Source organism: Lutjanus erythropterus, chromosome 10 (assembly GCF_056507025.1).
Source record: "Lutjanus erythropterus isolate fLutEry1 chromosome 10, fLutEry1.hap2, whole genome shotgun sequence".
In the NCBI taxonomy this organism is placed as follows: domain Eukaryota; kingdom Metazoa; phylum Chordata; class Actinopteri; order Lutjaniformes; family Lutjanidae; genus Lutjanus; species Lutjanus erythropterus.
In genome coordinates, this window is record NC_139326.1 from 13464430 (window position 1) to 13487428 (window position 22999).

At 40.8% G+C, this 22999-nt stretch overlaps 1 protein-coding gene across 2 annotated transcripts in view; it reads right to left on the minus strand.

Annotated features, from left to right (window-relative positions):
* Nucleotides 1-22404, minus strand: part of adamts3 (ADAM metallopeptidase with thrombospondin type 1 motif, 3) — a 149807-nt gene extending 127403 nt beyond the window's left edge. For both annotated transcript variants that reach the window (XM_084728256.1, XM_084728255.1), the window contains exons 1-3: nt 22030-22404; nt 21646-21667; nt 14774-15210 (exon numbers count right to left, since the gene is read on the minus strand). In XM_084728256.1, coding sequence (XP_084584382.1) covers nt 14774-15210; nt 21646-21667; nt 22030-22089 — 519 coding nt within the window. In that variant the 5' untranslated portion in view covers nt 22090-22404. The remainder of the gene's footprint in view (nt 1-14773; nt 15211-21645; nt 21668-22029) is intronic.
* Nucleotides 22405-22999: the final 595 nt, after the last annotated feature.

Consider the following 22999-nt stretch of genomic DNA (forward strand, 5'->3'; position numbering starts at 1 on the left):
TTTGCTCTGAAAGGATACTCTAGCTGATGCATTACCCATCAGGCCTGCAGTGTGTTTACACTTGCGAGTCTCACATGCCACAGACACAGCAGTGCCTCACCCTTTTTGGCTGGCAGAGGTGATTATGCAACATGACACACATTAAGAGGTGTCCAAGTTTTGCAGAGCCACCGGCGAAGTAAAGGTTAATATCAACAGTCAGACATCCAGTTGGTGCTACTGTCAGGTCAACTCTATCTTTGTCTGTCTGTATCTGTCAGTCGATCGGTCTGTCCGTCTGCCAAGGCCTGCTGAAGAAAAAAAAAATCCTCCTTCATGCAACACAGGCTAAGAGGAGGTTTTTGTTCCAGCTGTCCTGCTTCATGGAAACAAATGAGGGAGGCTAAAGCAGTATTTCATGGTTGCTTTAAGGCATTTCCAGGCAGCTCACAGTTTGTTTGTCAAGATGAAATAAAAGCTGGTACTTCATGGCACATAGTTGTACTTCATGCTGGAGTCCACAGAGCAAAAGTCAGATTTTTTTCTTTCCTCTCACATGTGACACAGATCTGATGTTCCGTAATCAGCAGGGATTGGAAAAACCTGTTTGCAGTTCTGAGCCACATGAATATACAACCACAAATCAAACAGATTTCTATTTGAAAGCGCAATTCATAATCTGTCAGCGATGCAATGACAATAAGGAGGGATGTCACTCTCCTTTTCTTTTTTGGGTCGCTGCTGGTCCCAATTTAAGTCCTTTATTAATAAATCCCTGCAGCTAGACCAGTCTGATAATTATCATCCCCACCAGTTTTAAGCCTGGATGGAATCATGAGATCACTTGCATGATCAAAGGATCTTTAGCTTGTCTGCTGCAAATCTCAAATACTGCTGAACCAATCAGCCTCATTTTTTTGGGCACATCCATGACTGTATGCTGATTCACTATTTTAAAGAAAAGAACTTGAAAAATATTTTTTTATGGCTCCACACTGGTGACAGCTGTGGCTTGAAGAATTATGCTTTCAGGTCATCACTTTCTTGTGACTGTGGCATCTCAAAAACACCTTGAGGGAATTTCCACATTTTGGTGGTCAAAAGTCAAAGGTCATGGAGACCTCAATAAAAAAAAGTTGTTGGCCATGACTTATGACAAAATCACACAAATATCTAATAGGATAAAATGATGAGGTGATGACATTTATATCCAAAGGGTCAACTTTACTCTGACGTGATAAAGTTAAATCCTTTGAATGCAATACTGCCATAAAGCAATCCTGATTACTGGTCGCAAACATTACCCACACTGGCCTAACACAAGCAGATATTAAAAGTATAGATACTATAGTACAAAAAAAAATCTCCACCAGTTTACAATCCCTTTTATCTCACACATCAACAAACTCTGGTTCTACTGTTTATGGTATGTTTTAAACAGCTGACAGCCACAATGACTTACAACAAATAGAAGATCAGATTCAGATCAGACTTCACACAGTTGATACCGAGCCAACAAAGCCTTCATCTGCCTCCATATAAACAATGAGTGTGACAAACTGCATAATTCATCTTATGGACAACAATCTACAGCCATGTTTGCAGCTGTGTGGGTCTGCACGTAGGCACACTGGCACTTTGACTAAATGCTAATGTCAGCATGCTATCATACTCATAATAACGATGTTAACATGCTGATGTTGGCAGGTATAATATTTACTATGTTCACTGACTTATTGTATTAGCACTAAGCATAAAGAACAGCTGAGGTTGATGGCAGTGTCTTTGGTTTCTTGGCACAAACAATTTGGGATGATGTAAGTTCACAACTCAACAAAATATAGAACATATGTCGAGCAATATTAGACATTTTAATGCAGAAATGTTACACATTATAGCTTTAAATGACATTTAGGATTCATCATAATGCATTTAAAGCTCCGTAAGTGCGATCAGTTTTGGATGTATTCCAACATTGCTGGCGCCAGATGTGTGTAACATCCCAGATGACATATTAAGAGTGAGCCAGAATAATAAATTAGCACCAGCCCTGCTTCAGTGAAAAATCTTAATTCAAACTCACTGGTCACTTAACATATTTCAATCTTTATATCCAAAGGCTGTCTATTTGAATGAGTTTGATGGTTTTTTAGGCCCGAGGCTGTGAAGTCGTTTATATCATTTATAACAGCACAAGGGAGTTACCCATTTCAGATCAGTTGTAGAAACAGATCATTAATTCGCCCTGCTTGATCATCTTCCCTGCTCTGCATTGCTGGAGAAGAAACAGACACAGAGATTATGTCCTGAGTCCTTAAGTCCAAAAATACATCAGTCATGAGAAGCTTCCCCTCTTTGCCTTTCAGGGTAACGACTCCACAATAAAATATCTGCAGTATGTGAACCATCAACTCTGTGACAAGGGAACCCTGTGAGCACATGAGGAGAGGCCAGGCATGAACTGAGAGTCATGTTAGGGGAGGAGGAGGAGGAGGAGGAGGAGGAGGAGGAGGAGGAGGAGGAGGATGGGAATGATACAGTATACATCCACTTCTGACATCTCGAGGTCAGTCACATTCTTTCGTTGTTTGTTCTAATCCTTTTTTTTTTTTTTTTTTTTTTGCTGTGTGCTGTATGTTTCATCCACGTGAAAAAGACTCACTGCACACTGTACTTATAAAACTACTGTATTTTCACAAAAACCTACACACACAGACCAGGTGTGTTTCAAAGGAACAGACACTGTCATTATATCCCATAAACGGAAGCGAATGCTTTCACAGAGTGCATATTTCTAAAGACACTGACAAAGTTGAAAAGACGGTCCATGTTTTAAAGTTTTTGGACAAACAGCTTGTGTGTCTGATCTTTGGCCTTTACGTGCTCAAAATAGAAAAAAATGGTACTACAGGATTAAATGTTTTTGAATCTGTAACAGTTAAATCAATCTTTAATAAGCTCCAAAGAGAGTTTCTGAACCACACAAAGCTGCAGTGGTTCACAAACAAGAGAGTCTGCTGCTGTGACAAATCACTGAGATCAAGACTTTCATTTTATCAGAGACCTAAATGCCAGCATCTTTCTTTTTTATGCAAATATCAGAGGAAATTCAAAGAAGGCCATCATGATGAACATGTATCTATTTGCATGTCATTATTTTTGCAATCTCAACATTCAGAAAATATGAATAAAAAGTATTAATGAGTACTTTAGAAGATCTTTCAGAAAAGCTTATGATTATCTTGACCATGTAAAGCTGTTACTCCCCACTATTCAGCCTGTTGGCCCCCAGCTTCATGTACAACTTTCTCAGGCTGCTGGTTTTATACAAATTTACATGAATAAGAACATGTAATGACCAGACCAGCAGGTTTGTTTTCATTCTAAGAGAACGGAAACACAGCTATTGATGACACATGAAAACATGCTCATGGGTATTATATTCCATTTCTGCCATATCCCATTAATAAACCTCTGTAAATCTTACACACCAGACTCTTAAAAAGCAGCTGAAACATAAAAAATGTGCAATCTTCTTACCTGTGAAACAATCTCGTAGTCCATTAGTGTAATTAATCCTTGAACATTTTATGTACAAATTAATCTACTGAAGCGTAGCTGCTCTCCAGCAGGTCTTATACAGATACATTTAGATCATAAACTCTTGACTGTGAGAGAACTGAAAAAATCCTGCACACTGTTGATCAAGTGTACTCCAAAAATGAGTACAAGAGATGTTCAGTTAAGATAAGTTCAAGAAACTCTCATCGACAACAACCCTTAAATGACATTAAACACGGGGGGCAAGAACTCAGAAATCCTGTTAAAAATCTAAAAACAACATCACTAATGGTTAAAACTATGAACCAGCACAAGAACGACAGCGGGGCTACCAACATAAACCACCATGAACACAACATGGTGCAAAAACACTTACAAAAACTAACATTAGCATTTTAGAACATAAAACAAACTTAACACATAACAGACTACTGAGTCCAAGCATGATGGGAAATGTGGGCCATCACTATAATATTTTAGTATAAGCTCAACACTTTCTGTATCCATTTCTGTTTCACTGGAAAATGCAAAGCCATCATAAAGTGATGAGAAACTGAACATTACGCTCAGCAGATTTAATTATTGCTGTGATGTACTTGTATAATAAAATAAAATGTATAAACATTTTTAAATCCATGGTTTATTGTGTTCTTTATCTGTTTATAAATGCAGATGTTTTGGTAATTCATGATGTATTTTTGTAAGTTTGGGTCCCAGAGAGACACCAAATCTCTTTTGGGTCTTGTACTAGAATTAAGCTAAATATACTAAGAGTTACTGAAGGCTTCCGCTTGCTCAAGAAGTCAGACTTTTAAAGTGTGGCCAAGCGTTGGGCAAAAAAAGGTTTTGTTCCAAACTTCTTTTCACAAATCACTGGAGTGAACATGACAAATAAATGGGCTACTGGGCAGACAGACTCTGCTCTGCATTATATCTGAATGTGCTGCGACCCTGACAGACTCTGCTCCACACATTAGATGTAAAGAAAACAGAGCTGAGCCCTGATATATTTCATCTGTCTTTATCAAGAAACCCCTCTTCCTGGCTCCTCTGACATGCATGCAACATGAAGGCTGTCTCCCATACAGGTCAGCAAAGATCACCCTCACTTCACCCCCACGCCGCTGCTGCTGCTGCTGAAGCGGAGGAAGTATCTGCCTCATAAGCATATAGCAGTCAGCCTGCCTGCCTGCCTGCCTGCCTGCCTGGCTGCCTGCTCCAGTAAATTCTTCCAGACAGCAGCCTGGCTATAATTAAGAAACAGTAAAACACACACCTAGTGAGGGCTAGGGCTACCACTTGAGATCAAAGACCACTGGCCCTCAACAACAGGCTTTTTCATCAGCAACCACTGGTTTGGTGGGTGTTTGATCTCGGGTTATGCAGTGGAGCATGCTTTGCATTTAGGCTGCAAACACTGTCAGGAAGAAGGAGGGCCATGTCCCACATTTGACCAGCAAGAAATCAGTAAAGGTACAGAGTATAGAACTGAAATTTGAGTTTAGAGTTGGATAGTACTATAGCAGGGGCTGTTAAAGTCTGACAAAGCTTTCCTTTCCTTCATTTTGCTCATTTTCTGGATGTCTATGGAATCATGATTATGTCATTTGATCCCATAGAAACTCACCAATAGCCTAGTATTGCTGTTTTACATAACTTAAGGGTCCATCAAATAAATAGAAAAGGTCTGTCCAAAGGCAATCATTAGTTTCTGACTCTGGGAGAGTGGGAAAAAACTTTGAAATTCCCCCAAACCTCTCTATGTCTAAACTATCTCTTGAACCCACTCTGAAAACCTCTGGTACTAGTGAAGTACAGTACTGGTATATTCTAGGCTCTTCATTATATATTTATAATTGTATAGTACTATACTCTAGTAAAGTTCTGGTTTTCAATTACTTTTACCTAAAATAACCATTTTTTTAAGGTAAAAGACAGTAAATTAAGTCCTCTAATGATGTTGACAATTCATGTTTTCCTCCAAAAGAAAGAGTAAACAGAAAACTTAGGAGAAAAAGAATAAATAAGCTACTGACTTCCCACCAAAGATGAAATGGTCACCCTAAAGATCATTTAAGCTGCTGGCAGTAGTTTTAAAATCAGATTTTACCTGAATTATACATCACTGAGTGTTGTATTAGTGTGTTGTATGTACTTCCTGTAGAAGGAAGATGATTACTGCCCAGATTTTGTGTCCCAGCGTGTCATATTTGTTGTTTCCTGCCAAGACAAGGCATTATGATCACAATTTACAGGAAATGAAGTTCTCTGGTGATGCTGACAGCTCAAAAAATACTTCCAGTAATAGAAAGCGAGGATTCAAATGGCCAGAGTCCATTTTCAGTAAGTAAAAAACAGAAGAAATGGCTCAACCACAGAGTGTTTGAGCTGTCATAGTATTTTTAAAATCAGACTTCATCTAAAACTTTATTTAAGTTTTCTGTCATTTTGACCCTTTACTTTTACTGAAAAATTACAGTATTTTATTTATAAAAAGAGTGTGTTGATCGTTTCACTGATTTTAGCACAAACATTTTAAAAGTCTGGTTGTGTTAAAGTGACGCAGAGGTATTTGAGCTGCAAAATGCCACAACATTCAGATTTTTGCATTAATGATTGTTTTTTCATCTCATATTTTGAGTGTTTTTAAAGAAAAGTGAAGCTGCAGTCTTTTCAAATCAGCCCTCCAGTGGGCAAAGCGTCTGACCCTTTGATGGCCATTGGCGTCTTCAAAGTGACAGCCTGTCACAACAGCATTTACAAAGCAAGACTCTCACATCCTGTGTGGCCGCTCTCAGACCCGAATCTCCTGCAAGGTTCAAATATAAATGTCCTGGAGACACTGAATCTGCCCAAGTGATGAACTGCTTCCTCCTGCTCCAAAGGAAATGGCCAAATCCTGCAGTGCAGAGGAGGGACTTGCAGGTCGGACTGGCATTATCTTTGTGGAGGACATGTGCTTGACACTGCCATTGTAATATTTTTAGAGATTATAATCAGAGTTCACACAGAGGTGATGCAGTTGTTAAGTTTGGAAAGTGGTTTTGAGGTTTGGGTTTTGATATTAACCCCTCTGTGAATTCACTGTCGGTGGCTTTGACATTCAAATACTGCTGAATGATAAAACATTAATGCGGAGCACAACAAAGAGAGGCAAATAAGACTCTCGAGTTCTGCAGTGAATAAATGAAAATTTATCCTTGTAAAAAGAACACAAACATATAGTCCCACTCTCATTGTAGAGCTTTTCCTCTCTTCAATAAAACTCTAGTGAATTAAATGATATAAAATCCTGGAACCTTTAAGGTAGAGGCCAAGCAACATGGACGGACATTTAGAGGCCAGGGTTGCGTTTTAAATTATTAAATTATTAATTATTAAATGTTTTCACCATTGGCGGGGAAAACATCCCCCGCATTGCAGACCAGCCTATCCGAAGCCTGGGACGTCAGTATACAGCTAGTCTTTCAGACAAGGAGATGGGGAAGACCATCCTTCAGCAGCTCTCAGCAGGCCTGTCAAAGATCGACTCATGCCAGCTGCCGGGAAAGTACAAGATGTGGCGTTACAACTTCACTCTGTACCCAAGGATAATGTGGCCTCTGAAGCTGTGTGAAGTTGCCTCATCAACTGTAAGCAGGATGGACGCCAAGGCAAACTCCTTCATCCGCAAGTGGCTAGGACTCCCACAGTGTTTTTCAGCAGCAGGCCTCTACGGATGGAATTCACTCCATCTGCCCCTGAAAACTGTCACCCTGGGGTACAAGCAGGAGAAGGCAGGGCTGGTGATGGACCTAAGGGATTCCTCTGACAAGGCGATAAGTGAGTCACAGGTCCATGTGGTGACTGGAAGGAGATGGAGGGCTGAGGATGAGGTGCAGAAGGCGGTGAGCAGACTGCAGCACCAGGAAGTGGTAGGCAGGGTCCAGACAGGACGGGCAGGCCTCAGATGGGGTCAACCACTCACCCCATGGTCCAGAGCGAATAAAAAAGAGAGGAAGGACCTGGTTGCAGCCGAGATCACCAGAATGCAGCAGGAAGAGTACCGAGTACAGGCTGTGGGACAAGGGCAGCACGGGCGCTGGACAACGTGGGAGGGTGTCGCGAGTCAAGCGATCAGTTGGGCAGACATGTGGAAACTGCCACAGGCTCGACTCAGCTTCATCATCAGGGCAACCTACGACACCCTACCATGCCCTCGCAATCTCCATCAGTGGTTTGGGACAGAGCAATCCTGCGACCTCTGTGGGACCATCAATGCCTCCCTTCAGCACAGTCTATCGGGATGTAAAACCGCACTGTCATAGGGTCGGTTCAAATGGCGACATGACCAAGTGCTCAGGAAACTGGCAGAGGTGGTGGAGGAAAGAAGACAAGAGGCAGGCAGGGTTAGGGTTAGCCCCAGCAGGGAGCAAGCCAAGGGTCCACTTCCTCAGGCAAGGGGAGGCAGGAACCAAGACCAACAGGAGACCAGCGGCCAAGCTCCTGACGCCAGGGTCGGAGTGGAAGATGTTGGTGGACCTGGGCAGGCAGCTCCATTTTCCCAGGGAAATTTGTGATACCACACTGCGGCCAGACATGGTGCTATGGACCTCTGAGGAAAAATCTGTTCTGCTGGTGGAGCTAACAGTGCCCTGGGAAGAGGGGTTGGAAACAGCCCATGAAAAGAAGAGGGCAAAGTACACCGACCTCGTCATGGAGTGCAGAGAAAGCGGATGGAAAGCAAAAATCTATCCAGTGGAAGTGGGTGCAAGAGGCTTTGTTGGCAACTCAGTAACACGCCTACTACGAGACCTGGGGCTACAGGGAGCCAAATTACACAAGGCAACCAGGGACGTATCAGAGGAGGCCGAGAAAGCTAGCTTTTGGCTTTGGCTGAGAAGGCGCGACAAAACATGGGGAGCGAGCATCTCCTGAAGAAGGTTAGCTGCAGGGGGTGTCAGGGAGACGTCCCTGTTCACTGCCCCGCCACCAGGAGATGTTCTGGGCTAAGGGGCGAAACATCTATGAGCGGTGGTCCCCAGCTGATGACCCTGCAGCTAACGAGTGGGCACCGGTGGAGGTGCGGCAGGCCTAGTGCCTAGCAGGAAAAACACCTACCTGTTCAGAAGAGATGTGGTTAGACACATGGTTGTGTTTATTAAATCCTATTAAATGTCAAAATTGCTGCCTAGTATTTATTATGCTCAATACGAATGCCCTGGTGACCTAATAATTCTGATGTGTCTGTTTGGGGAGTAAACAGCACAGCGCGGAGAAAGAAACTGTGACTGAGACTGACAAGCACTGGTCCAGCTGGCTAGCAGTTACCTTGCCAGTTGCAGTGAAATGGCCACTAGTTACCAAGATGCAGTTCTGCCACTTCCTGGTGACCTGGCCTTTTTGCTCTTCTGCTGGGGGACTTGCTGTCTCAGTCTGTGGATTTAAATATTGTTTTGTTGTTTGTTTTTTATCTCAACTCATTATTCTGGGCCAGAACTGTAGATTCGAGGACTTGAGTTGCATAAATGAGGACTTGTGGTTCAATTTAACCCATTTTCACATATGAACTCCGATGTCCTACAATGTGCTGAGAATCAGATTGAGAGAGATTGAGGGACGCTTGACTCTAGTCTGTTCCACAAGATGCTCCATGGTGCATTGGGATTTTATAACGTAACTCTGAGGAGAATGTGCACGTTGCTTTCTTTGTGTGGAAATCTGATGAAGGAAGGCTTTAGGTAAAAAAAAAGACATTTCCGTAGGCTGAGATTTATAGGCAGATAGTCTATATGACAAAATGATCAATATCAGACGTGTGCTGTGAGACTTGACTTAGCTGAGACTGAAATGCCTGGAAACTCGACTTGACTTGAGGGTTGATTGCAAAACGCTGAGGAGACTCGAGTTGATGAGCCATAAATAATGAAAAAATGCAATATTGTGTGTTGTGTTGTTTTGCCTTTCGAATTCTGCCAAACTATAATGAATAATTAACAATATAATGAGGATCTGCACAATACACATGCACTTTTCAGTTGAAGCTGCTGGCACTAGAATAAAAAGGAGAAAACTCAAAATTGAGATGAGAGAAATTAGCCTTTCATGATAAAATTAATTAGTCTATACACAAGTAGCTCAATAGTTTCACTTCCTCTCCAGCATATCACTTATTTTCCTCCCTGCGGCCGCGAATATGATGACACACATCATTTACTGCCCTCTAAAGACTTGATACTTGATGTGGAACTGAGTCAAAACATTTAAAGGGACAGTCCACCCCAAAACCAAAAGTGCATATTTTTCCCCTGACCTGTTGCGCTAAGTATCCATCTAGATTTTTTTCAGTGTAAGCAGCACAGTTTTGGGGATGTCGTCCATAGAAACATCTACCTTCACTTCAATGGGATTAAATGGCATGTGGCGGTGGTGCTCAAAGCACCAAAAAAAAAATACATCTGACATGTCTTTCCAAAAATCATGACCCACTTTCTCAGGATAATCTACACACCCTGTTGTGAGCAGTTTCACGTAGGATCTACTTTCTTTCTTGTTGAAAAGAAAGTAGTTCCAGTAGATTCTATTGCAGAAAGACCGACATTTCCAAAACTCTGCAACGCACACCAATAAAATATAAATGGATAAATAGCAATATAGGCCTGGGTCCTATACAATTTGTGTCCAATGAAAAATGAATGTACTGATTGATATTCAGTATAGTATTAGCAGTTCTCAGTAGCAGAGTCCACAGGGGGCAAAAAAATAAGACTTAATAGTGCATTTAAACCTGAACATTACATGAGTCATACTGTGAGTTTTAATTCAGGTTCTTTTCTTTCTTTTGTCTCTCCTATATCCTCCCCCTAAGGTCATATAGCTGAGAAATATAAAAGTTCCTTTAATTGCCTCTGTACAGAGCCGTCTGTCAGACGTCAGCAGTTATTACAAAACTATTTTCAGATTAATCAAAGGAAGTCAAAGACATTATATATCTGATTCGAAATAACCTGCTCTTACTGGGATGCCGCAGAGGCTTTGGTGTTATCCTGGGGCAAAGTTGACAAAAACTGAAACTCTGATGAGCAGCTTTGAGTTGTTAAGAGGATAATTCAGATGATTTGATATACGGTTGCATGAGGTACTAATCAACAGACAGTGTGTTACCAACAGTAAATGCCTGTCAACAAGCCCCTAGTTTGGAGAAGCAGACAGGAGAACCAGCACAGAAGATAAGCAATGTAGTGCTGTGGACGGGGTCAGCAAATAAAGACATTTTAGCCACCTAAATAAAACAGTATATGTTTAATTGTATGCTATATCATATAAGCTAAATATTATTCTCCCTCAAAACAACAAAGCTCCATAGGCAAAATGAGAATTGTAGCTTGCAGAACATGACAGTTGCTTTGTCTTATTGTGAGAGTCAAACAATAACACAAACAACTCACAGAAAGAGGCAATGGTAGATCAGCGACTCCTGTGTTCTGCTGTGTAAAATTGGGTAAAATTGCCAGTGGAGTTTGGTTGGTTTGGTAAGAACAATATTTGGCTAACATAACAGCAGTTTCCCGTCAGAAAAGGCTGTCTGATGGCAAATTAAAGCAATGAAAAATATTCTACACATAATGCACACTTAAACTGATACTATTTTTGTTTTAGGTTGACCATTTTAAGTGGATAAATGCTGACCTCATCCATAAGAGTTCATTTGTTAACTTCTGTGCCGGCGCCCCTCTCTGCTTCTCCAAACTGGCGTTGTGTCAACCACCATCTACTGTAGGTAATACACTGACTATGATGAATGGTATTCTTTCTTCTTTATTTTAATAGACTGTTGAGGTGGGACAACAGAGTCCATGATGATCAATCGATTATTTGATAGACAGAAAATAAGCTGCTGTGGACTTTAAGTTGTAAAGAACAACCATTATACAGATGTCAATGTGGATTCAGGGAAACTGTGGCTTCTTTTTTTTTATGTAGCATTTCATAGACCAAATGATTCATCTATTGAGGAAGCATGAGGTCACCACTGAAGATGATGATGTTTACCAGGAACTTCAACAGCCCGTTTCATGGGCTCTTTAAAGACAGGAAAAGACTCATTTACCATTTAAGTCATCTCTCATTCAGGCCGACGCCACTTTCTTTATTCTTCCTTCACTCCCACACTGTTTAAGACTTAAACCACGAAATATGTTACTAGCACAACACACTCTAAATGTTTGGGAGCTGAAGACACTAATTGTAGTTGAAGTTCTGAAAGTGAAATTCTTTCCTAATCTTGCCTGATAAATGACTTCAAGGGCTCATCAGTCCATTGTCATATTTTGCGCTTCATAAAGCACCACACATTTTCAATAGGAGACAGGTCTGGGCTGCAGGCGGATCAGTCTAGTAACTGAACTCTTTCACTACAAAGACACACTGTTGTAACACGTCTTGGCATTTTCTGGCTGAAATAGATAGATAGATATTTCTGAAAAAGACGTCTGGATGGCAGCGTATGTTGCCTCAAAATCTTTATGTACTTTTCAACATTAATGGGGTCTTCACAAATATAACAGTACGATGCCATCGGCACTTTTTGGAATTGGGGTGGTAATTTTGCAACCAATCAGAGTTTTACTTTTAGGTTGCCTAAGAGCTTCCTGAAGAACTCCAAACATCTTTATAAACCTTTATAATCCTTTTAGTACAATTTATTAAAGACAGACGCTTAAGGTGCATTTACAGTAGCTCTCATTAGCTCTTATTTACATATATGTGATTGACTTTTTTATGTATAAATGTACCACTTTCATAGTCATTTACAATAGTAGATTATTTACAGTAGATTTTGATTTATATTGTCTAGAGCTCTTATTTTGAATCTGCTTATTGTCTGTTGTTTGACTGACATCAAGTGATGGTAGACTCAAGTTTTATGGGATACAAAAAAAAAACAACTGTCAGCATTTTTCATTGTGAATCAACTTGTTCAGACTTTCCAAGGACGTCAGCCTATTCTCTCCAGAAATTCTCCTCCCACAACCTTGAAAAAAAAAAACTCCTGTCAATATCACGCACTTGGTTGAGTTTTTACCAGCCAGCAACACAATCAAAACTCCACACCCGCCTGCCTGTGAGAATCACTCTCTCTACGTGTGGTGCCTTGTTGTGTGTTGTGTTGTAATGTGGATGGGATAAAGTGTACCCGTGCCGAGCACAGTTTGGCAATCCTCTGAGAATCAAATGCCGAAGACACACACACACACACACACACACACACACTTATAGACACACGCGTCTAAGAGAATTCAGACAGCCCGGCTTTGCCATCATTATTCACAATGATTTAAGATGAAATCCCTGAGGCTTTCTCCTCATATCGATGTGTCACTGTTTTAAGTGGTCTGGAAGGAAGTGCTACTTTTTGATGTGCAGCAGTGAGCATGTTATACCTTTATAGAAGCAGCACCAGTACAATCCAAAACTCTACTGGTCTGTTACAGCTAATAACAAATATTGTCTATGCAGCCACAGCCTGATGTAGGTCATACCTTCATACCATACACCTCCACTGTCATCCAAAATCTTTAAAGGGACAGTTTGGTTATTTGAAGTAGGGTTGCATGAGGTATTTATCAATAGTCACTGTATTACCTACAGTAGATTCCAGTTAGGAGACGCAGACAGGAACCAGCACGGCTGACAGCTGCGGATGACGTCAGCAACAAAGATATTTTAGCCATTTAAAAGAAGGTTCTCCTAAAAAAAAATCAAAATCAGCTCAAGTGCATGCTATATTCAGAATATTGTCACCATTTTCTGACAGGAAAACACTGTTATATAAGCCAGATTTCTTAGTTGGCGTCGTAGTTTCAGCTAATGAAAAGTCACATGATCACGACATTTAGTACAATTCATCCTCTCAGGAATGTGAACGTGTGCATCAGGTTTCATGACAATCCAGCTGATAATGCCAAAGATATTTCACTCAAACACAAACATGTCACCAAAGTCGGTACAGTGGGATTCATCAACTTGGAATTGCAAAAGTCTGCACAAAGTTCTGGCCATTTCATCTGAGAGATATACAGATATTACACTGGATAAATAATGAATTTGGGCTGCTGGTGGTGAGTCACTGTATAATGTTAGTCATTAGGATTCATCCTGAAGGAACCATAGATGGATGTACAGAGGCTTTGCAATCGTAGCAATCCATCTGATGATCTGACATGTTGTCATTCCTGGAACCCTGACTCTAGTGTGGCCATAAAATACAAAAAGAGTCATATTTTATTGTGCTGAACACAGCTTGATGTCAGCTTGATTGCTGACATCATGCTGGGGCACATCCTTCATCGCATAGGAGAGAAATGCACGTCAGTGTTCAGTGCTCCGACAAAGGCTTCAGATTTGTCTGTTTTTAGCATAAATGTTTCTGACATGATGTGACCATTTTACTTTTTATTATCAATTCCTGACTCTGTTTTGGGGGAAACAAACACGTTACAGTACAGGAGACATTCAGTGCAGAAGCAGCACACCTGTTTCCTCTTAGGGAATAAACCACAATTGAGCAATATGTGGCTACAGACAGTACTTGTTTTAGTAGGACAAATTAATTGTTGGTTCAAATTCTCAGCAGAATTGCTGTTAATAACATACTCATTAAGTAAAGCCAACTTTTTTTTTGACATGTTGATTCTGAATGCCTACCAGGAATCATGAGTTAGTACATCCGTTTGTGTTGCTTTTTCAGTCTGCAGCGTGTTGAGCAGAGAACTTCATCTGAAGGTATTTGGGTTTAGCTTACTGAGTCTTTTCCTTGGGTGCAGAGATGTTTCGTTGGCCTACTCTGGGAGATTTTGGCCCGGGTCATCCCTCAATTACTGCTCAAGTGTTTTATGAGGGGTGATGGGGAGGATAGGACTGCAGACTTTTGTGGAGCACAAAGGGAATTCGTGTTTTATGTTGGGAAGAGGTTGGAGGGAAAATACGTTGGGTTTGTGGGTGTAATGGTTGGCCACTCACCCGTGACAAACCTCTGTACAAAAAGCTATTCCGTCTGCCTGCCTGAAGAATATCTCCAAGAACAATGTGCAGTAAAAATGCCGAGTGCTGACGTAAAGAAAGTCTAACCTCAGGAGTTACGGACATCTTAAATCCATTAGTGTCAGTTGATAAGGTCATGGCAATTTTGTAATGAAAAGACAGGGTTGAGGGGGTGGGGGAGCGAGGAGCTTTATGGATGGAGAGGACTTACCAGTCCGTCACAGTTGTTAATGGCAACCGCAGCCCCGGGGACGTCTGTGATGTCACCGATAAAGGTGCAGTCTGTCTTTAGCAGCTCGCGACGCAGTATCCTCTCTGTCCCATTGGTGGGTTCAGTCTGGTTTTCACCCGCGACATCGTCACCAGTGCTGTAGCTGATGTTCACGAAGCCTTCAACCTCATCGTGCCACTCCACCATAGCGCCCGGCGCCACCAGCCTGTTGTTCGGGCGCAGGCGGAGGTGGAACTCCTTCCCGAAGGCGGAGATGTTGAAGAAAAGTTTCTGGTCAGATTCATCAGAAGAAAACACTTCCCTCTTGACGCGCTGCTTGTGAGTGGCAGAGAGCAGGTGAGACAGGTAGTGTCCGTGAGAGTCGGTGCTGAAGGGAGTGACGAGGCCATATTCCCTCAGCCGGCTCCTCAGCTGGCCTGTAAAACAACACAATGACAAGAAACATTAACGACACACTGAACATTTGTATAATAACTGCAAACATATTTTCAGTCTTATTTTCCAAACTCAAAATTTCCTGTGATGTGAAGGCAATATAAAGCACCTAACATTTTCTTTGAGGCAGGATTTGTATTTGACAAACCTTGAAAAATATCATCAACAGTTTGGTGCTCTGACTCTAGCATACTATTGGACTTCTTTTTGTGCGGCCGGTGGGGTCACCCCCTGCTGACCATTAGAAAGAATGCAGGTTTAAAACACTTCCACATTGGTTTCACTTTTCAGACACAGATGTTCTGTCCACTAATTAACACACGGCCTATGGTTTTTCTTGAAGACCCTGCGTTTCCTTGCCAGAGCCTCTGCAATGGCACCCATGACAGCCTTTGAAAATACTAAGGCTGGTATTTCTTTGTTTTATCACATCCTATTTCTTCAAAACAGATTGGCACAGACAGATTTTCATCAAGAGTGATGCCAATGACTGCTTGAAGCCATGATGCTTTTAGACCTAATGATGCAACTACAGGTTGAAGCGTTTTGTTAGAGAGCGTAGAGAAGAGAAACCCTCCTTCCAAAAGTCCTTGATAAGCTGTTGCTGCTTTTAACGTGTCCAAAGCAAATGCCTAGCACAAAAATATGCATCCTGTACTGGATGGTATTCAGTATCGTCTTGGCATAGCGCTTCATTTACCCTCAGGCCCTTGTTCACTGACTAATTTGTGGTAAACTTAATTTTACAAGGAAACGTGTAGGCCTTGAAACACTAAGTTTAAAGGAAATTTCCACCCTGGCTCGGTTTGCTTTTCCAAATGTGTGCAACGGCAGACACATTCAAAATTTTTTGGTTGATTTTGGTTGGAAAAAAATGTAACACGAACACCAAAACCTAGTAATTATCTTGTAGGTTTTGACTAGAAAACATTTAAACAGGTGTCGATGGTGAAACTCAAATTACATGTCTGAGGAAATGACATGCTTTACAAATCATAGTTTGCATGCTCTTGACAAGTGTGATTTAAAAACAAGCTTTTCAGAGGAAACATGCAGATGTCATTCAGCCCATTTGATGATAATAACACACATTAATCTGTGGGCGACAAAAGCCACTTGATCACGCTGACTTTGACACAGTTATGGAAACATCGAACTTATGTCAACTCCACAACCAAAGCAAACTGCAGGCGCATGTCTGGTTTCGAACATGCAAAAACATCAAAGGCCTTTTTTTTTACAGGAGAAATACCACAAAGTTACATCCAGTTAACTTCACTATTTCTGCAAACGTGAATGAGTTGTTGTTGTTTTTGATACTGATATGTGAAAAGGTTGTGCAACATGTGCAGGACTGATGTACAGTTGGATAAAACATATTTCCCCCAAGCTTGCTTTCTGTGAGAAAGCTGGTGTGACAAATCCTTAAGGGATAAAAAAAAAGCTATAGAGTCAAATGGGTCAAAGAGGAGTGTAGAATCAGTGCTGTTCATTAGTGAGTATTTGAAGAGTGGGGTTTCACTGCTTAATCCTCAGGAGGCCCGGGGCCAATCCCAAGCCAATCTCTGCTACTTAGAAGAAGAAAAAGAGCATTTCTGTGTGTTCTGCTACTTCATTCAGACCTACAGCACAGGTGCATTTGGATGTTTTCTTAACGCTCCTGAAAACTTCAAATCTTAGCAACAGTCAAGAGTCTGTAAACAACATCTTTAGTTATCATTTATTCAAGTTATAATCCTTAAAGCTGGATTAGGCATCTTATTTTTGGAGTCATTCGGTAAAAGTTCCATAATACCCTTTAAGCATAATGTAATTCAAGTAGTCTGAGAGAAAACGAGACTTCTGCTCTAAAAGATTTGGCTCCGGTTTCAGGCTTTAGAAAATCCAGCCCATGATGCGAGACTTTGGCAAATCACAGGTTGTAAAATAGTTGATTGTTGAGTCTCATTCCCAAAGCGTCAATATTTGCTGACCTGGGATTGAGACTCAGCAATCAACTATCTCTATCCAGCATTGCTATCTGCACCTTTAAAATATTCATAAACCCAAAAACCATTTTGATGCAATTTATGGCCGACCCATTTTTGCAATAGCCATTAAATGCATTTTACATTTAGTAGTTATCTCTCTATATGGTAGATTTGATCTGTAGCAGCGGAGTCCGCCAAATTGGATTCAAATTACCAACCCAAGCATGATGGGATTCATAGGAAAACGATGCATGGATGTAATCCAGAGCAATTTCATGTCACAGATAACAGCTTAACAGTTCACTGTTCACACTCTTTACACTGTGTCTGAGTAGGGCTGGGCGACACGGCTTAGAAATAATATCTCAATATTTTTAGGCAAGACAAAATATTTCTATATACACATTTTCTCTAAAGTAACGTATTGTTAATTCTCAAATAGTGCAAACATCTGATTATTTGATATTACTATTAGACATACAATATGATGCAATGCTGTAGATTAAACTACCGAACAGCAGAGCTGGGTGATATTGACAAAATAAAATATCACACAACACAGAATGACTTTTACTGTGAAACAGTCACAGGAAATGCTATGTGTATTGTCACTGTGGGCAGATAGCAGTCTTTTATCAAAAATGCATCTACAAAACAAAATTAAGGTAATTTTCATTAGTGGATCATTTCAATTTTTACAAAAAAGCAATAGAACAAGTAATGTCCAGCTGTTGTGTGAAAAACTACTCCTGCTGTGTGCAGCATGAAATCACATTACAGTTGCAATTATTTATTACATTAATGTGAGTTTGTTTGGTTTCTCTGCAAACATAAACTGCACTTGTGTTGTTTTTCTGAGAAAGCAGCTGCTGAAGGAGTTTGGCCGTCGTATTAAACTTAATAGTAACGTAATAGTAACGACAAGTTTTGCCAAATCAACCAGAGCTGAACTCTTAAGAGGAGTTACAACTTTATCACTTATATCACTTATAACTCATAAATCACTCAAAAACTCTATTCAAAGCTAAAGCTTCATCTGGACTGTGTAACAGTTTTTTGATCAGATTTGACTGACAGTGGCAACATATGTACACAAACAAACCCACAACTGCACACTTTTTCATTCAAACATTGCTAAACTCTGATTGGCGCATTAAATTACATAACATCACATCTTCCAACCGAGTTTCACCCACTTCAAAACAGTGAGAGGAGCACAGACAAAAACACAAAGAAAGAAAAGGCGATTCTACACTTGAATGCTATAAAGTTATTTCAGAGGGCAGTTGGGAGTATCCTTCATTTTTTCTGAGTCTATTCAAAGTGACATATTCTGCCAAAGTGAAAAGGCAAGGCCAGAAAAGTTTGCATAGCAAGCTTCTGTCTCCATTGACCTCCATGGTTACATAAGTCAATAAAATCCATCTAAAAGCAATTGAAATCAAATATGATGCACTAAAGGGAGCTTCTTAAATAATATATGTTCTTTAATAAGCTGTGCCTGTGCACACTGAAAGGAACATTTCCAATTTATGAACAAATGGCTTTTGATTTGCTCGGGAGCCACATAAGGTATGCACTTAATTGTTGTAGTTATAACACAACACACCATCAGGGGAGACATTAGTATCAGATACAAATGACAGGAGTGAAGCAGAGCCCTATTTGTCTGAGCTATAGCCATCAGCCCTGTACATTAATTTGTTTGCTTGTTTGTTTATTTGACAGATTTATGCCGTAAGCTGAGGAGTATGTGATTAATTTTTGATGCACCAGCATGTGGTCACTTCTAACAAGACCTGCAACAATTACGTGACTGTGTTGTTTAGTTGATTGAGTCTTTTGGATTTGGACTGTTGGTTAGACAAAAGAAGGAATTTGAATGATGAGCATTTTCCTCAATTTTTGACATTTTATAGACTAGATGAATAATCAATTAATCATAGCATTGCTTGATTAAAGGCTGATTGAATGGTCTTTTGCAAATGTCCATTCAGCCTCGACAGCACTCAGCAAAGCAAAGCTTGTGGGCTGGTTTTGCAGAGCCAGTGTGGAGTCCAAGAGCAAAAGCAAAAGTGGCAACTCTCAGTATAAGTACAGCGCTCCAGTCTATTTTCTGCTACTGTGAGTGTAGAGATCGGTCTCTCTGCCTCTGCTATGATGGATTTGTCCATCTGTGTGATTGTTGAACATGGGCACAAAACGGCAGCTCTCCAAAGACACAATTCTTTGGTTCTTTGATTGCGAGGGTCTGACACTAAATTTATTGTAGGAATCTGAACTGACTCCAGCAGCTTATGTTATCAAACCAGCAAAAAATATATTTCTATATCTATACTGCAGTGTGATATCAGCCAGTAGCTGTTTTAAAGTTCTGTTAATGAACTGATCTGAAAATGAGTACCCACAACGCTTACCTCAAAGGACTAGCACTGACAAAGACTGCCTGATGCACCTCCTCAGCATGAAAACTTGTGAACTTGAACACATCACAAAGACTTAAACCAAGACAAAACAAAGAAACCGGCCATTTGTATGCCACCATGAATATGATTAGGCTCATTATAAGCTTAAATCAGTGGTTCCAAAACTTTTTCAGTCACGCAGCCCTTCAGAAGCCGGAAAAAGTTCATGAACAACCGTCCCAAACTGGACGCTGGTTCAGTTCCCACCGGTGGCCCATTTGCTGCATGTCATCCCCTGTCTCTCTACCCGTTTTCCTATCATATCTTCAGCTGTCCCTATCAAACAAAGACATAAATACCAAAAAATCCTGACATTTTACCAGAGTATACGCTATGATGAAAATATTTGTGTAAAACTTGTGTGCAATGGCTCAACTTCAATTGCAGAAAGCACTCCCTCAACATAGGCAGAGAGGATCATCATAGCGCCGCTTTTCCCGCAAGCCAGACACAAATCACAGTCAGGAGCTTTGCTTTGGTCTTGAGAAGCTGCAGTTTTTATTTACTGACAAACTCAAATCTAACTGTACATTTACTGTCAGACCAACAACTTCACTGCTCACCTTCACCTGCTCATCACAACTAACCTCAAAAAACAAGCTGAGGCATCTTTTTTTTCTTTTTTTTTTTACTCATGAGTCCTTTAACTTTTTCTCCCAGATGTTTCTCAGCTCAGCTGTGCTGCTTTGTCCAGCAGCATAGAGACTAACCCCTGGTGGTGTGTGGCACACACTACAGTGTATCACCTCAATACAGCATATCCATATCAGTTTAGTAGAAAGAGGAACATCTGTATTTTTAACAGTATGGAAAATCACACCATCTGGACCTTAAAACTAGGGGTGTAAATCACAAGTTTCATCACGATACAATATTATATTGATTATTTGAATGATACACTATCTGCTAAAGTCACAAACTCTGCCACAATACAGTTTTGATTGAACTGAATTTATGGGCCTGCAATCGATATAACAGGATGTCATCTCTATATTTAAAACATTCAGTTACATTTATGTCAACTCAAAAGGTGGAATTAAATTGAAATTTTATGACTGAACTCTTCCAGACATCCGTGATATTGACATGTCATGGGAATTTCAAAATACAAGCGTATCTTAAAGATAATGACACAGATCGATGTTTTCATTTTCTGTCATACTGGATTGTTTAACACTGAACTGATACACTGACAGAGAGAGATGAGAGGATATTACACAATAATTTCCATATGCATAAGTTCCCATGTAACAGAAGTAAGTCTGTTCATAACTCATACAATGGGTTTTTACTCTTCTTTTGAAATCTGTTGGCACAAGCAGTTCTTGCATGAGGCCCATTGACTCTAACTCATGGAAGAAGGAAAGTCGGAGGTGAAAATTTAAGCGAAACCACACTAAAAGGGCGAAATAACTGTTTTACAAGGCTGATAATGGCCAAGAGGAGCCGACAGTGGCAAAGTACAGGCGACGGGCAACCACAAAGGCCAACCGCGGTCCAATTGGCAGCTGTCATCTTGCTGTGTGAGGGCCCTTGAGGTGTTCAGAAGATAACGGCGGGTGTAAAAGGATCCTACGTGGACACTGTTGCAGCTCACTTGTTTCTTAACCTCAGAATGGATAACAGATGTGCAGGATTTAGAAGTGGAATTTTCTTTCCTGTATAACAAAGCCCTTGAAGCGGTTCGCTCATGTAATATAAGTGTGTGTGTGTGTGTGTGTGCGCTGGAGGACTGTGTATTTGTGTGTGTGTATGTGTGTGTGTGTGTTTAGGGGGAATGGTGGGGTGGTAGCAGAGGGTAGAGGAGGAGAGGGGGTGTATTACAGAGCTCCTCACACACACACAAGCTCCCCTCCCACTTTGATCTCAGTGCACCAAGGTTACTCTCTTGACTTTTTATCAGCGTGTAGAGGAAAATCTCCACAAGTTTCTCACACTTCACTTCTAATTATGAACAAAATGAAACCAAAAAAGGACTTACCCTCTCTATCTACTTCACCAGCCTGTAAGAGGAAAGAAAAAACTCGTTAAATGCGGTACAAGCCAGAAGGAAATCATGATCTGAGGGGCTGAGATGTCCAGCAGCAGCAACACTACCGCCCTGCAGCAGTTTACTGTAGGCTTGTAAAAATTTAACAAAAATGCCTCTATTTTACGCGTCTTATGTAACACACTAAACTCATGCGTGTGCAGTGTCAACATGTATTTCACAGAGGAAGCAGTGTGCCTTTTCACACAAACGTGAAAGTTTGGAGACACATTAAAAAAAAAAAGTTGCTGTGTCGACTTTAAAGCTGGATTTGTTTCCTATTAGAGGCAATATTGCGCACAAATGAGGCAACTAAAAAGCGATACAGACACTTACCTTGTCAGCTGAAGTCAATACAAATCCTACAAGAAGTAACGCTAGTGACAGGACAGCCATCACGAGTCTTAAATGATAAAGAAAAACTTTATCCCAACGTGAAAATTAAAATAAAATCGTGAAAAGAAAAACTACGCAAGCGTGACCCGGCGGCTCATTCAAAAAGAGATCAGAGTGGATGTGCGGACTGTGCAGACCTCTGTTTCACTTCAAAACAAGCAGCTAAAGTTTCATTAAAGCAGGAGTGAGGCGAGTTGCGACACTTTTGTCAGTCAGTCAGTCAGTGTTTTTGTCTGTTGACTGAGTTTCTAGAAAGTTTGTTGGTGGAGTTAGTTAGTAGGACATCCCCTCTCTGCCGCCGGACAGAGCTGCAGTGTGAAGCTCTTGCAACCTGGCACTTGGCTCCTCTGGCTAATAAACGGCAAGACCAGCCCTGCGTGACGTCACTGTGCCCTTTCCTTCAGCCTGCCTGAACACATGGAGGGACACAGGAGGAGGAGGAGGAGGAGGAGGAGGAGGAGGAAGAAGAATCCCCCCCCCCCCCCCTCCCGAACCTCATCCCTGGACAGAAAGCTCGACATTAACGCTAAATAAGTTTATTCTGAACCAGCCATCCAAACAGAGTGTTGTGACAAGTATTCAGATAATTTACTTAAGTAAAAAATAACAATATCATAAAGTGAGAATACTCAAAAGTAGTAAAAGTTAATTGCATGTAATAAGCAATAAGTGAGATCATTCTCCTACTTAAACTAAACAAACTGACTAAGCTATAAACAAAGCTTATATAACATGATGCATTGTTGTATTAAACTACACTGCAGTATAATAAGTAGTACAAATGAGCTCAAACCTAAACATCTACAGCTGTAAAATGCAACATGCACATCAATACAGCAATGATATTGATCCTAGAACATGGGATATAATAGAAAACCCAGACAGGGATTAAGACACAAGTAATAATTGT